This window comes from Moschus berezovskii, chromosome 7, assembly GCF_049115385.1.
Source record: "Moschus berezovskii isolate FMDL1 chromosome 7, NW_MosBer_1.0, whole genome shotgun sequence".
Taxonomy (NCBI): domain Eukaryota; kingdom Metazoa; phylum Chordata; class Mammalia; order Artiodactyla; family Moschidae; genus Moschus; species Moschus berezovskii.
The window spans coordinates 23,403,206-23,419,328 of NC_142466.1; the positions used below are offsets into that span (position 1 = coordinate 23,403,206).

Genomic DNA, 16,123 nt, shown 5'->3' on the forward strand with positions numbered 1-16,123 from the left:
GAATGCAGAGTTCCAAAGAATAGCAAGAAGAGATAAGAAAGACTTCCTCAGCAATCAGTGCAAAGAAATAGAGGAAAACAATAGAATGGGAAAGACTAGAGATCTCTTCAAGAAAATCAGAGATACCAAGGGAACATTTCATGCAAAGATGGGCTCAATAAAGGACAGAAATGGTAGGGATCTAAAAGAAGCAGAAGAGGTGGCAAGAACACACAGAAGAACTGTACAAAAAAGATCTTCACGACCCAGATAATCACAATGGTGTGATCACTCAAACTCACCTAGAGCTGGACGTACTGGAAGGTGAAGTCAAGTGGGCCTTAGGAAGTATCACTATGAACAAAGCTAGTGGAGGCGATGGAATTCCAGTTGAGCTATTTCAAATTCTAAAAGATGATGCTGTGAAAGTGCTGCACTCAGTATGTTAGCAAATTTGGAAAACTCAGCAGCAGTCCATAGGACTGGAAAAGGTCACTTTTCATTCCAATTCCAAAGAAAGGCAATGCCAAAGAATGCTCAAACTACCCACAATTGCACTCATCTCACATGCTAGTAAAGTCATGCTCAAAATTCTCCAAGCTAGCCTTCAGCAATACGTGAACTGTGAACTTCCAGATGTTCAAGCTGGTCTGAGAAAAGGCAGAGGAACCAGAGATCAAATTGCCAACATCCGCTGGATCATGGAGAAAGCAAGAGAGTTCCAGAAAAACATCTATTTCTCCTTTATTGACCAAGCCAAAGCCTTTGACTGTGTGGATCACAATAAACTGTGGAAAATTCTGAAAGAGATGGGAATACCAGACCACCTGACCTGCCTCTGAGAAACCTGTGTGCAGGTTAGGAAGCAAGTTAGAACTGGACATGGAACAACAGACTGGTTCCAAAGAGGAAAAGGAGTACATCAAGGCTGTACATTATCACCCTGCTTATTTAACTTACATGCAGAGTACATCGTGAGAAACGCTGGGCTGGAGGAAGCACAAGCTGGAATCAAGATTGCTGGGAGAAATATCAATAACCTCAGATATGCAGGTGACACCACCCTTATGGCAGAAAGTGAAGAAGAACTAAAGAGCCTCTTGATGAAAGTGAAAGAAGAGAGTGAAAAAGTTGGCTTAAAGCTCAACATTAAGAAAACTGAGATCATGGCATCTGGTCCCATCATTTCATGGCAAATAGATGGGGAAACAGTGGAAACAGTGGCTGTCTTTATTTTTCTGGGCTCCAAAATCACTGCAGATGGTGATGGCAGCCATGAAATTAAAAGACGCTTACTTCTTGGAAGGAAAGTTATGACCAACCTAGACAGCATATTAAAAAGCAGAGACATTACTTTGCCAACAAAGGTCCGTCTAGTCAAGGCTATGGTTTTTCCAGTGGTCATGTATGGACGTGAAATTTGGAGTATAGAGAAAGCTGAGTGTTGAAGAACTGATGCTTTTGAACTGTGGTGCTGGAGAAGACTCTTGAGAGTCCCTTGGACTGCAAGGAGATCCAACCAGTCCATCCTAAAGGAGATCAGTCCTAGGTGTTCATTGGAGGGACTGATGTTGAAGCTGAAACTCCAATACTTTGGCCACCTCATGCGGAGAGTTGACTCATTTGAAAAGACCCTGATGCTGGGAGGGATTGGGGGCAGGAGGAGAAGGGGACGACAGAGGATGAGATGGTGGGATGGCATCACCGACACAATGAACATGAGTTTGGGTGAACTCCGGGAGTTGGTGATGGACAGGGAGGCCTAGCATACTGCAGTTCATGGGGTTGCAAAGAATCAGACATGACTGAGCGACTGAACTGAACTGAAAAAATACTTTTATTTTAATTAATTTTAATTAATTTAAATAATCACAAATATTTGTATTTGTAAAAATACAAATAATTTATATTACAAATACAAATAGCTATTGGCTATCACAATGGACAGCGTAGGTTTAGACTATAAACTTCTTAATGTAGGCAAGACATTATATTTTATATAACTTTTCTGAGACTTTTTCAGAACACAATCTTACATTTCAGTAGGACTAAAAAAGCATCCCTAGGTTAAATGTCCCAAACCTTGAGAGAGGTGAAGTGCCCTGCATGGCATGAGAGAAAAGCCTAGGAAGTATTGACTGAAATCCATGCTGAGAAGAGGGAGAGACTGTCTCACTAGAATGGGAAAAGAGGCACTGGAACAGGTAACAGCAAAAGTCACAGAAGATAGTGATACATGCTGGTAACAGAGCTTCTCACATAAGGCTTTGAACTATACTTGTAGAAAATGACTATTTTCTTAAATAATACTTAAATATTATTTAAGTATTATTATTAAATAATATTTAAATAATACTTAAGTATTAAATATTAAATAATACTGGCATTATTTAAATAACACTGGTTCTTATTAAATAAGAATCTTATTTAATAATCAGTAATTAAATAATATTTAATTATTAAATAATTAATAATACTGTTTCTTTTTTAAAGGAGAAATTAATACAGTAATAAAATTTGATGAATTCTCTTAGAATTGCACCCTTAAGGTTTCTGCCCTTAAGGTTTTTAAATAGGAAATATTAAACACATAAACGATTCTGTGAATACAGTTTTAAAGACTAAACAACTACAAAATTTTGAGTCATTTTCTTCCACAGCATTGATAACTATTAAGCAAGCATTTCTAAACAACTGATTTTTTTTCATCCTTTGGCCACCCTTCATGGCACATGGGATCTTATTTAACCAGGGATCAAATCTCTGGCCCCTGCATCAGAAGTGCAGAGTCTTAACTACTGAACCACCTGGCAAGTCCAATAACCAACTGGTTTTTAATATTTAGTGAAATATGTTGTATCATAAGTAAGAAAATTAAGTTTGCTGAAAGGTAGAATATATTATATTACAGAAGTTGGTATATCATCTTATAATTAATTTTGTAATAGTATGCTCATCCCTGATAAGTCATTTGCACATATACAGAAAATTTAAAAACTCAATATGAAATAATGCTTTGATTTATATATATATATATAAAATAGACCAACTTTTTGAATCAAACATATAGTGTTATTATTATTATGCATTTCTAAACACATAGAGACATAAGGAGAGATATATAAATCTATATGTTAGTCTCACTTCCTCACTTAACCATTATAATGGAATAATAATTATTACCAAAAGTAACACTTCTGGTCTCACTTCTCATAAATATACAAATACCTACCATTGTCATTTTGATATGGAAACCAAAAAAAACTATTTCAGAATATTTCTATATAGTACTAGAAATCTAATTTTCATATCTGAGTTTTCCTTCAAATTATTTCAAATGTCTTCAAAGAAATTATAGCAAAGTTCACCAACAAGGACCTATTTACTCTATAGGATAGAAAACTATACTCAATATTTTATAATAACCAAAAGGGAAAAGAATTTGAAAAGAAATATATACATGGATATGTATATATAACTGAATCAGTGTTCTGTACACCTGAAACTAACGTAATACTGTAAATCAACTATACTTCAATTTTAAAAAGTTATAGCAAAGTTCACCAGAAAAATGATTAAAATAGCTCATCAGTTCAGTTCAGTCGCTCAGTCGTGTCCGACTCTCCGTGACCCCATGAATCACAGCACGCCAGGCCTCCCTGTCCATCACCAACTCCCGGAGTTCACTCAAAACTCATGTCCACAGAGTCGGTGATGCCATCCAGCCATCTCATTATCTGTCGTCTCCTTCTCCTCCTGCCCCCAATCCTTCCCAGCATCAGAGTCTTTTCCAGTGAGTCAACTCGTCGCATGAGTTGGCCAAAGTACTGGAGTTTCAGCTTTAGCATCAGTCCTTCCAATGAACACCCAGGATTGATCTCCTTTAGAATGGACTGGTTGGATCTCCTTGCAGTCCAAGGGACTCTCAAGAGTCTTCTCCAACACCACAGTTCAAAAGCTCATACATGTATATAACTCCCTAGTTCACAATTTATTCTCACATTCATTCTCTTATTTAACCTTTAAAATTTCTGAATCAAAGAGTAAGAACTGAGTAAAATAGCCTCTTTCACTGTATAATTCTGATTTAGCAATACACTGTAATAACTCCCAGGTGGCGCTAGTGGTAAAGCACCCGCCTGCCAACAGGCGATGTAAGAGATGAGGGTTCCATCTCTAACATCTAGGGTCAGGAAGATCCCCTGGAGAAGGGAAGAGGGAAGGGCAAGCCACTCCACTATTCTTGCCTGGAAAATCCCATGGACAGAAGAACCTGGTGGGCTACAGTCCATGTGGTTGCAGAGTCAGACATGACTGAAGTGATGCAGCATTAATATACTGTAATACTTCTTACACAAAATATGCTCATCTTCTTAAAATAGATACCTTTCATAGCAGTTTTCATTCCACTCAAACCTTGCTGTGTTACAGGACGATCAGCAACTTTGATTTGAGAAGACAGAACTCCTCCTGTCCCTATGGGACCACCTCGAGAGCCTGGTCTTGCTGTTCCAGGTGGCATCTAAATGACAAGATTCAGTTTCAATAAAAGAGAAATACTGTGCCTCTAATATTAACACTATAAAAAGAATATTAAAAATAAAACTAAGATTCTATATAATATATAAAATTTTCCTTACATTTTTAAATGTTTGAAATAGTAAATAAAACTAATATCTAAAATTAATGCTAATTAAGTAATATTTTTCTTTAAAATATAAAATTCTAAGTGTTAGACATATTTATACCACTCCAAAACTGTAAAGGAGCAAAATGTCCACATATTTGTCCTTATTTAACAACAGGACTAATGGTGAAGCTGAAGCTCCAATATTTTGGTCATCTGATGCGAAAGACCAACTAATTGAAAAGTGTCTGATGCTGGGTAAGAGTGAGGGCAGAGGGAGAAGAGAACACCAGATGATGATGTAGCTGGAGGGCATCATCAATCAATGGACATGAACCTGGGCAAACTTTGGGAGATGGTGAGTTGACTTTATACAATATACTTGTCTACATTTTCTGCTAATACATTTATGATTTCATTTTTTAATATAAAATTTTGAAATATCTAGGATTCTGTATGAGTGAGGGATTTGGTTTATTAAAACAAATGGTTTACCAATTATTCAGTAGTACCGAATACTCCACGCTTTCCTACTAATTTGAAATGCAACCTTCATCACTAATTAAATTCTTACTTGCCTAATTCCATTTCTGGTCTATAACATTTCACTTGGTTTTAGCACCAACATGCTATGCCCCTGAATTGTTGTAGCTTTAAAATAAATTTCAATATTAGTATGAGTATGCATAGTCTCTTAACATTAGTCTTTTAAACATTCTCCCACATTGATGCAGTCGTGTCCAACTCTTTACAACCCCATGGACTATACAGTCTATGGAATTCTCCAGGCCAGAATACTGGAGTGGGTAGTCTTTCCCTTCTCTAGGGGATCTTCCCAACCCAGGTGTTGAACCCAAGTCTCCTGCATTGCAGGTGGGTTCTTTACCAGCTGATCCACCAAGGATCCCAAGAATACTGAAGGGGGCAGCCTATCCCTTCTCCAGCGGATCTTCCCAACCCAGGAATCGAACCAGGGTCTTCTGTATTGCAGGCAGATTCTTTACCAACTGAGCTACCAGGGAAGCTCTTTATACTTCTAGATGTTAAAAAAAAAAAAACAAAACACATATAATAGTATGCTTATAGCATAAAGAAAAACAAAAACAAAGAAGAATCTCTATTTATTATAGACAGGCTTTTCAAATTCTACCAGGATATACACATAATAGCTCAACAGTTTGTTTTAAACTTACACCAGTTGCCACTCGAATATTTCCTGATGGGGGTCGTATTCCAGAAGGAGGCCTTCCTGTCAATCCAATCCCACCTCGAGAAACAGGGCGAACTGCTGAAGGTTTGTGATTACTGGCCATTATTTCCTCAGTTTAACCACTGCTTGGAAACAAGAATAATTTAATTTTCCTTTGATACCTCCTATAGCAAGACAGGAGTGAACCACATACCATTTCAAACATTTAATCCACTGTGACTTTTCTCGCAAATTGCTATTGTAGGTACCACTATGTACAAGGTTAAGCCTGCTTTAATTTTGTTCAGGTTTGACATAACTGTTCCACTCAGAACCATGGAATTATTTATTATAACATGTCCTCCTCATTCCCCTACTATCTTATCAAAATGCAAGTCCCTCTACTTACCTTTCCCTCCTGGGTTCTCATTCACACTCTAGTTAAGTTTTCTCTCTCCTTGCAAAACCAGTATCTTTCTTCTCTGACAGTTTTTATCTGTACTTTCTGGTCTGTAGTAAATTCCCTTGTATTCTCAACCCTGTTATAAGTACTTCCTTGTACTCGTCAACTTAACAGGATCCTGTCTTCTGAAAAAACTTTTGGTAGTGAATACTGTCTTAGCTTCTTGTCCAAGGCAAAGAAGGAATACATGGCACTCTCCTTGCTCCACAACGTAACTGGCAAATGTTATTCTCCAAAGTTTAAAAAAAGTAACAACAGGATTCTCTTCTGTTGAGGACCAAGTAATGCAACTACATTGCCTTGGATATTTTCTGGTTGCTTTTATATAGGAGCCACCTAATCTCTCCCCCACATTTACTAAAGTCTTGTGTATCTTGTTCAGTCTCTTCATTCTAGTACCACCAACAATCTGGATGATTTCCATATGGATATTGGATTCAATATGTAACATTCTAGCTTCACAGTTCCATGACCCAAATCTCAGCAACCATTTCAATTCTAATTCATGGCCATGGCCAGAGCTGGAGCTTATCATCATCTGGAATTGCTTCATCTCAAGTATCTTAATGAAATACTTTATTCTCTGGCCTTAATTTCCTCTCCTTCTACCTTTTGCTAACCTTTATTCTCACAAAAGACCCTGATGCTGGGAGAGACTGAGGGCAGGAGGAAAGGGGACGACAGAGGATGAAATGGTTGGATGGCATCACCAACTCAATGGACATGGGTTTGAGTAGACTTTGGCAGTTGGTAATGGACAGGGAGGCCTGGCGTGCTGCAGTTCATGGGGTCACAAAGAGTCAGACACGACTGAGCGACTGAACTGAACACCTCCCCTTAAACTATTTCCTTTATTCACTCTCTCCTAGTTTATCAGCCGCCTCCTGTACTCAGCAGAATAAAATATTTAAAATTTTGACTATTTAAAATAGCATTTTAAAATTATGGTCATAATCTATTCAGTTCAGTTCAGTCGCTCAGTCATGTCCGACTCTCCGCGACCCCATGAATCACCGCACTCCAGGCCTCCCTGTCCATCACCAACACCCGGAGTTCACTCAAACTCATGTCCACAGAGTCGGTGATGGCATCCAGCCATCTCATTCTCTGTCGTCCCCTTCTCCTCCCGCCCCCAACCTTTCCCAGCATCAGAGTCTTTTTCAGTGAGTCAACTCGTCGCATGAGGTGGCCAAAGTATTGTAGTTTCAGCTTTAGCATCAGTCCTTCCAATGAACACCTAGGACTGATCTCCTTTAGAATGGACTGGTTGGATCTCCTTGCAGTCCAAGGGACTCTCAAGAGTCTTCTCCAACACCACAGTTCAAAAGCATCAATTGTCTTCTCCAACACCACAGTTCAAAAGCATCAATTCTTCGGCCATCAGCCTTCTTCACAGTCCATCTCTCACATCCATACATGACCATGGGAAAAACCATAGCCTTGACTAGACAATCTATTAGTAACTTATAAAAACAATTTAGAGGGTTATGACCAATATGGGTTAAATATGAAATAGAACAGAAGATATAACAGGTTGCACTGCACAGAGGAAGGGTACTGTTTCATTAAATTTTTGTTTCAGTTATATTTGTGTAAATTTACACATATGTGTATACAGGTCTATAATGTAAGATATATGTCCTATTATGGGTAATGTTCAAAAGAGTTTTAAAGATTCTGAACTAGAGAAAGAATATGAAGAAAAAGTGTACCCAAGGCTCTGGCCTGAGGACTGTAAATATATACAGGTTCCACAGAAGAGGGAAAGCTTGTGTAAGAGACTGAAAACAAAGACTCAGAAAGCTAACAGAAAAGCCAGGAGTGTGTGTCAGAGATGCCAAGAAAAGGCAAGAATGGTCGGCCATGACATTTTCTTCTGGGAATTCAAGTAAGATGAACACTGAAATGTCCATAGAAATCCCCACTGAAGAAACCATTAGTGACCATGATGGTCATTTTCAAGAACTCCTTTCCTTCTCAACATTAAATTACTGTCTCATGAGCACCATCAACTAATTCGCATCCTTTGCAACACTTCTTCAACCCATTTCACAAATCAGAAACTATTCTCTACATTCAACCTGGACTGCTGAACACTGCTGATGGAAATCTCACAGCTGTATAGACTGGAGAACTGAAAAGTCATAGGCACCACATTTAGATGGATCTTCAGATTTCTGAAATTATTTTATCCTTGATAAGCTACTCTGTCCTTGACGATTCCAATTTTTAACAACTTTTCTACTCTTGCCTCTCTCAGTAGATGACTCAATTTCATAATTAAGAAAATTAAGATATGAAATCCATCATATTTGGAGCAAATCACTTACCTGTATCAATGCTGCCTTCCAATCTCAATAGCCATGACTTCTCTCATTCAAGATCATTATTTATTCTGATTTATCCTCTTAGTCCCACATCTCTGGGACATTAACTTCCCTCTCCTTGTCAAACTCCTTCTCCCTAACCCCTGCCCCAAGCTCCTTCCGAGCATTATCCAGTTCCTGAGAAGGGGACAACAGAGGAAGAGATGGTTGGATGGCACCATTGACTCGATGGACTTAGAGTTTGAGCAAGCTCCAGGAGTTGGTGATGGACAGGGAAACCTGGTGTGCTGCAGTCCATGGGATCGCAAAGAGTCAGACAAGACTGAGCAACTGAACTGACTGACTGACTATGTCTTTAAACTTTCTCCTTTCTTTGAGTCTGGTGTCATGTTCCATTCTTTCCTAACCCTAAAAACTAATTTCTTGATCCTGAAACCACCTTTAATTCTGTCCTATATATTCTTTTTCTACACAGGCAAATTCTAAAATATTGCAACCATCTCCGTGATACTCCCCTCTTCTGTTTCTCCTCTTGCAGTCTCTTTCATCTTATTATACCTGACTCTACTGTAGCAATTCTCAAGATATGAACCAGTCTATTTTTCTTTTTCCTCTCTACCATCTCATTGATCCACCTCATCTATACTCAGGGTTTGAGCAATTAATAAGCTGATGACTCACAATACTGAATCTCCAGTCCTGACTCCTCACACTCCCTCTGAGGTGTTTATATCCAAATAATTACTTGCCATTTTCACTTCAATATAGTATCAACATTTCAAAATAAATGAAAACGTAAACTCACTGTCATCTCTGCTGAATTTACTCTTCCTCCTGGTATACCTCCTAATCACACAAGCCAGAAATTTAGTCCTTGATTTCTCCCTCTCCCTCATTTCCCACGGCTAACCACATAATCCTACTTTTATTTCTAAATCTTTAAAATATAACTTCCTCTCCATTGCTATAGAACTGTTCAAAGCCTCATGGACTCAAGCGGATTATTATATTGGCCTCCTGACTTGTCCCCTGCATAACACACATCTTGCCTGTTATTCTCCTTAGGAATCCATCAACCACCAGTCCATAACCACCCTGCTGCTGCTGCTAAGTCGCTTCAGTCGTGTCCGACTGTGCGACCCCATAGACGGCAGCCCACCAGGCTCCCCCGTCCCTGGGATTCTCCAGGCAAGAACACTGGAGTGGGTTGCCATTTCCTTCTCCAATGCATGAAAGTGAAAAGTGAAAGTGAAGGTGCTCAGTCATGTCCGACTCTTTGAGACCCCATGGACTGCAGCCTACCAGGCTCCTCCGTCCATGGGATTTTCCAGGCAAGAGTACTGGAGTGGGGTGCTATTGCTTTCTCCGATAACCACCCTAACCTTCTTCAATTTGAATTTACAGGGCTGTCTGAACTGCTACTATGCATCTGTACACATATCTATCCCTGGACCTATCAAACCAATCTGCTTAAATACTTTTCCACCTTGAAGGCAAGAGTTTGATCTTATTCATCTTTAAATCTCCAGCATTAATCTCAGTGCCAGGCAAAAACTTTGTTTTCTTTGTACGTTATGAATTTCCTCCTACATGAAGGCATTGCCAGCTACAAAAACCAGCTACAAAAATTTACTAAATTATCAAAAAGAAAACAAATCACTTCTTGAACCAAAATGGCTTCTCGGTTTCTATAGCCCCTGCCCATTACTTCTTCTCTGGGTTTCCTTGGCATTATTCATGATCAATCCTGGAATTGTTTCTCTCCTCTCCATAATATTTTGTCTTCATATAACTCTAACTAGGCTGATAACTCATAAATCAGTATCTCCAGTTCTGTCCTTAAAACTGGACAACAATTCTGAGTTTTCAACTATTGGCGGGGTGGATTTCTATTCAGATACCCCATTATTACTTTATATTTAATATGTTCACAGCAGACTTAGAATCTTCCTATTCCAACTAGCTCCGTGATTCTATTTTCTGGCCATTTTGAACTCTTCGGACAAAGTAACAGAATTATTACTATTATTTCAAATGGAAAAATAAGCTTTGTAAAACGACTTTTTCAAAGGCAGACAAGGTCTATGGTCCAAACAGTTTCTCCCAGGGACTTCCCTGGCAGTCCAGTGGTTAATTCTCTGTGCTTCCACTACAGGGGGCACCAGTTCCATCCCTGGTGTTGGAATTAAGGCAGTGGCAAGGGGAAAAAAAAAAACCAAAACGGTTTCCTCTCAGAGAAAGTGAAAACAATAAACCTTCCTTTATTCAGCAGAAATAGTTGGGGTTACTCTAGCTTTCCTGAAAACTTTAAGAAAATGGACAACACATAGAATTCCACCTGATTTTCTTTGCCACTGCTTTATTACAGCGGGAAAAATTTTAGTTAACATTTGGTCAGTTTCCACGGGGTAAAATACAAGGGAGGAGCACTATTAACAAACATGCCACTAACTCCAGGGTAAGTCTTTCAAATATTCGCATAATCTGAGGGGTTATTCACACAACCAGAGAGGTTCCAGAAAGATCAGGGATACTAACGGAGCTCCGACAGTTACCAGCCGTTCACCCTCAGGGCGTGTTTTCTTATTGTAGTGCGGCGAGAGCTCCAGCTTGCAGTCTTTGTGACGGTTTCAGATACTGAAATACCTGGCTCCTAATTATTATATCATTATCCTCCCCAAACCAACCATTTTAATATATTTGAAGAAGCGGAAAGTTGCTAAGTCCCTTCTACTATGACCAACAGACAGCTATTATTACTTCGAATAAAACTCAGCCCACAGTTAATTTTCTGAGGCGCTCGGGCCGTTCCCTCCGGTCCCCTGGCAGGTCTGCTTAGGGAACTGTGTGAGAAAATCTCTTCTCATGTCTGCAGGACTAAAAATGGGCCTTTCTTAGCCCGGCGTCGGGCTGGAGGTGAACTCCTAAGAGCCGGGTTTATTTTGTTTGAAGCGCATCAGCATCGCCCAAGTTAAAACAACCAGTAAGGGAGGCAAGGAGAAAGCTAGGACCGGGGATTTCTCACCTCAGCCGGCGCTGAGGGGTGCGAAAGGAGAGCGGTCGCAACACCCAGGGGCACTCGAACTTCTTGTGAGCCCTCCACCACCGCGTAGCCCACCGGTTGGGGCCCGCGAACACGCTCCCTAACTGGAACGGCCCCGCTCACCTGCGTGCAGTGTTCCTAGGCCCTCAGAGCCTAATGACTGGTAGCCGCGAGCCTTTTCGTATCCCGGCAACAGGGGGCGGGGGACTCCATCTGATTGGCCAATCTTCGGGCTCAGTTCAGTGAAGCGAGAGTGAAATGTTCTCGCGATATTTGACGACTAACTTTCGTTTCCTCGGTACCTCCAGAGCTTTTCTGGAAGGGACAGAAAACGGTGTTTTGGCTAGGAATGAATATTTTATTTGGAAACTGGTTTTCTTTATAATCAGAATAATCTCTCTGATTGTGAACCTGACGTGAACTCACTCCACCGAGTTTTATTATATCGCTGTGTAACGTCATTTGTACTACGTCAAACTTTTTAATGAGAATTATTTCAAGTTATTCCGTGGTAGGCAGCATTCGTGGTACAGTCTTTTTACTTCTAACTAGTGGTACTTTCCTTTTCATTAGAAGGAAAGAACACAACACATAAGTTACAGCATTAAGTCTCGATGCGATTCTGGTAGCATATGTTCTCACTTCATTGAAGGCTTTATATCTTTAGGCTTCCTTTCAGAGTGATTCTGTGAGGAGGACTGAATTTAAAGCGAATTGGCTTAAAAGAATTATTTTAATATCAATGTTTTTTTTAATTAAGAAAAATGAGAACTACGTCGTCTCAAATCCTACTTCTCTAATAAAAGGAACTTTAAATTCGCTTTTTCCAGTTTTCCAATAGTCCGCTTAAATGGGATGGGAGCTCTAATTTTATATATATGTATATATAAGGTGTAACATTTTCACATTGTTTGCATCTTGCATACATTTTTTATGTCCAGGTTTACTGTTGTATGCCTGCCTTCAAGTAGGTTAAAATCAGTGCGATACAAAATGAAATAATGTTCTATGACTGAGTTCTCAAAGTTTGTAAAACATTTTCGTGTAATTACTCCACTTGAGATCAACATATTTGTAGTGATCATCTGTTGTCTTTAGGGTCACTGTAGTGAAGGGAAATAGAATTTGCCATCCCAAAGTATGCCACATTGGTAAAAGGCTTATTTTGAGTGGAAGGCAATTGAAAAGTTGTAAAAGAAAAGCTCTCCATTCCGCTATTTGCGTAAAAGCAGAACATAAATTTTCAAAGTCGCCCCTCCTTGCCTCTTAAACAGGAAGGACAAAAGTTAATCATTAGAGACCTTTATCAGCCTGGAGACTGCAACAGAGGAATCTACTCAAAAAAATTAACTAATTAGCCTTTACTGTTAACTTCCCTTCTAATTGCCTTCCCATAATGCTGCCTCTAAAGACTTAGTCCTTTTATCACTTGTGTAGAAACTTATTGTTCCCTTGTTAAGATGCTGTATAAGCCCAAACTCTAGTCACTGAGCTATTCATCTCTGAATTTCTCTTTGTATATATAATTCATCTCTGAATTTCTCTTTGTATATATAATACATGTAACAACCCTGGGTCGGGAAGATCCCCTGGAGAAGGAAACGGTAACCCACTCCAGTATTCTTGCCTGGAGAATCCCATGGACGGAGAAGCCTGGTAGGCTACAGTCCACGGGGTCGCATAGAGTCGGACACGACTGAGTGACGGAACGGAATCTTTTACTACAGAGCCCCAGCAGAAACGCTAGAAAGAAAAACCTTCAACTTCTAACGTCCAACTATTTCATATGGTCTCATAGAGAAGCTACTGACATGCCTTTTCGGTCGGTCTTTTCAGACATAAGGGAGACTCAACATTTGCCATTTGTATAGAGCTGTGACAGTCTGAGAGAAAATCTTAAAAAACAAAACTTTCTGTAAAGTACCAAGAACCCGGTTTAGTATTCACAGAATTTAAGGCACGTGATTGTTTCCAATTTAGTCCTAAACTCTCTCTCATTAGATTGAAGAAAGAAAAAAAAAAAAAAAAAAAACCTCAGGAGACTACGTAGAGTTTGGGGAAATCGGAGTAAGACTGCTCCCAAGACAACAACGCGAAGCGAACTCAATCAGCCAGGCGGACCAAGATTTAAAACTCAAATCAGCCGGGCGGACCAAGATTTAAAATACCCGGATTTGGCGCTCCTGCGACTCACGCCCCACTGACGCGTGGCATTGTGGGATTTGTAGTTCGGACCACATCCGGTATCAAAATTAAAAGCTCAGCCAGGGCTCGGAGTGGACTCGGGCTCGGAAAGGAACCAGATTCGGGCGCCCAGACGGAGAGGCCGGCGGAGGTATCTCTTCCTCAGCTGGCGGTCCAAGCGACTGTCGTCTCCGCGTCAGCCTCAGCAGTCAGGACGCACACACTCTGCGTCATGGCGGGCTGAGGCCGATGATGAATTCCGGTGTGCATGTCAGGGTTGCTGTGTCACTCGGCCCGCTCGGCGCGCCCCTTCCCTGCCGCCCTTCCGCACCGGCCCTTGGGTTCTTCCGAGCCCGGCGTCCCTCACCTGCAGGCGCCCTCCAGTCGCCCGCCCGGCCTCGCCGATTGACCGATCTCGCGCGGTGCCCCGGCCCCGGGCGCCGGACCCACCAGGGCCATGGCGAGCGGCTCCTGCAGGTACCGGCTGAGCTGCTCGCTCTCGGGCCACGAGCTGGACGTGAGGGGCCTGGTAAGCTGCCTCTATCCACCGGGGGCTTTTGTGTCCGTGTCCCGAGATCGCACCACCCGTCTCTGGGTCCCAGACAGGTGAGTGCCCCGAGTCCCGTTAGCCCCCAGTTGTGCTGCAAGCTTCCTGCGGAGTCCAGGAAGAGAGTGCCCCTTCCCTGCCCTCTTCCTGGCCTTCGCTGCGATCCGCCGTCCCTCCAAGTTCTGAGATAGCTGACAGTCTGGGTACGCCGTGTAAGGAACCTGTGAGAGTTATGTGGAAAGAGTGCTGGGTTAGGGGAACAGAGACCTACTTTCTTGTCCTAACTTGACCACTAAACTGAGTGACCTTGGACGAACCTTTTATTTTTTTTGTGGCTTCAGTTTGTGAACGATTATTTTTCCCGTGTTTTCGATTTGAAAAATTTTTGATGCCAGGTGCACCTCATTAATGAGGTAGTGTGAAAGCATCTGGCATGTGATTAAAGTAAACCCTCTTCTTTATTAAGAATTTGCTCTGTAGTCTTCCCTCAAACTTGAGAACTAAGGTTCTCAAAAATTGCATTGCAGGAAGTTGCCTTGGCTCCTCTCCACGTTATCCAACTCAGAGTTTCTTAGTCCGAGTTAGGTGATGGACTTGAGTGGAGGGGAGGAAACTCCTCAACTATTTTATGGATGTGGGGAGAAGGGTGTTTTCTTGAGAGAAAGCCCATTGCCTTCAAAAGATTTTCAAGAGATTAATCAAATTCAAGGGTTTAGCCCTGATTTAGCTGGTTGTAACAGGAAATGCTTCAACAGTACATGGACTGTAACTTCCAGATGTTCAAGCTGGATTTAGAAAAGGCAGAGGAACCAGAGATCAAATGGCCAACATCCGCTGGATCATTGAAAAAGCAAGAGAGTTCCAGAAAAACATCTATTTCTGCTTTATTGACTATGGCAAAGCCTTTGACTGTGTGGATCACAACAAACTGTGGAAAATTCTGAAAGAGATGGGACTACCAGCCCACCTGACCTGCCTTCTGAGAAATCTGTATGCAGGTCAGGAAGCAACAGTTAGAACTGGACATGAAACAAAAGACTGGTTCCAAATCGGGAAAAGAGTACCACAAGGCTGTTATTTTGTCACCGTGCTTATTTAACTTATATGCAGAGTGAAGCACAAGCTAGAATCGAGATTGACAGGAGAAGTGTCAATAACCTCAGATATGCAGATGACACCACACTTATGGCAGAAAGCAAAGAACTGAAGAGCCTCTGATGAAAGTGAAAGAGGAGAGTGAAAAAGTTGGCTTAAAGCTCAACATTCAGAAAACTAAGATCATGGCATTTGGTCCCATCACTTCATGGCAAATAGATGGGGAAACAATGGAAACAATGAGGGACTTTATTTTGGGGGGCTCCAAGACCACTGCAGATGGTCACTGCAGCCATGAAATTAAAAGACGCTTACTCCTTAGGAGAAAAGTTATGGCCAACCTAGACAGCATATTAAAAAGCAGATACATTACTTTGCCAACAAAGGTCCATCTAGTCAAAGCTGTGGTTTTTCCAGTAGTCATGTATACATGTGAGAGTATTGGACTATAAAGAAAGCTGAGCGCCGAAGAATTGATGTTTTTGAGCTGTGGTGTTGGAGAAGACTCTTGAGAGTCCCTTGGACTGCACAGAGATCCAACTAGTCCATCCTAAAAGAAATCAGTCCTGAATATTCATTGGAAGGACTGATGTTGAAGCTGAAACTCCAATAATTTGGCCACCTGATGCGAAGAACTGACTCATTTGAAGATGGGAGAAGTGGACAACA

At 41.0% G+C, this 16,123-nt stretch overlaps 2 protein-coding genes across 6 annotated transcripts in view; one reads left to right on the top strand and one right to left on the bottom strand.

Moving 5' to 3' along the window:
- IFT74 (intraflagellar transport 74) overlaps positions 1–11,905 on the bottom strand; it is a 102,558-nt gene extending 90,653 nt beyond the window's left edge. Inside the window, exons 1-3 of one of the 3 annotated variants that reach the window (XM_055428132.2) lie at positions 11,752–11,905; positions 5,800–5,938; positions 4,366–4,501 (exon numbers count right to left, since the gene is read on the bottom strand). In XM_055428132.2, the coding sequence (XP_055284107.1) occupies positions 4,366–4,501; positions 5,800–5,919 (256 nt within the window). In that variant the 5' untranslated portion in view covers positions 5,920–5,938; positions 11,752–11,905. Of the gene's footprint in view, positions 1–4,365; positions 4,502–5,799; positions 5,939–11,610 lie in introns of those variants that run through there. The other 2 variants (XM_055428131.2, XM_055428134.2) reach the window with 2 other exon arrangements.
- A 1,976-nt stretch (positions 11,906–13,881) lies between these two features.
- Positions 13,882–16,123, top strand: part of PLAA (phospholipase A2 activating protein) — a 39,034-nt gene continuing 36,792 nt past the window's right edge. The window contains exon 1 of one of the 3 annotated variants that reach the window (XM_055428136.2): positions 13,882–14,418. In XM_055428136.2, coding sequence (XP_055284111.1) covers positions 14,270–14,418 — 149 coding nt within the window. In that variant the 5' untranslated portion in view covers positions 13,882–14,269. The remainder of the gene's footprint in view (positions 14,419–16,123) is intronic. The other 2 variants (XM_088837872.1, XM_088837873.1) reach the window with 2 other exon arrangements.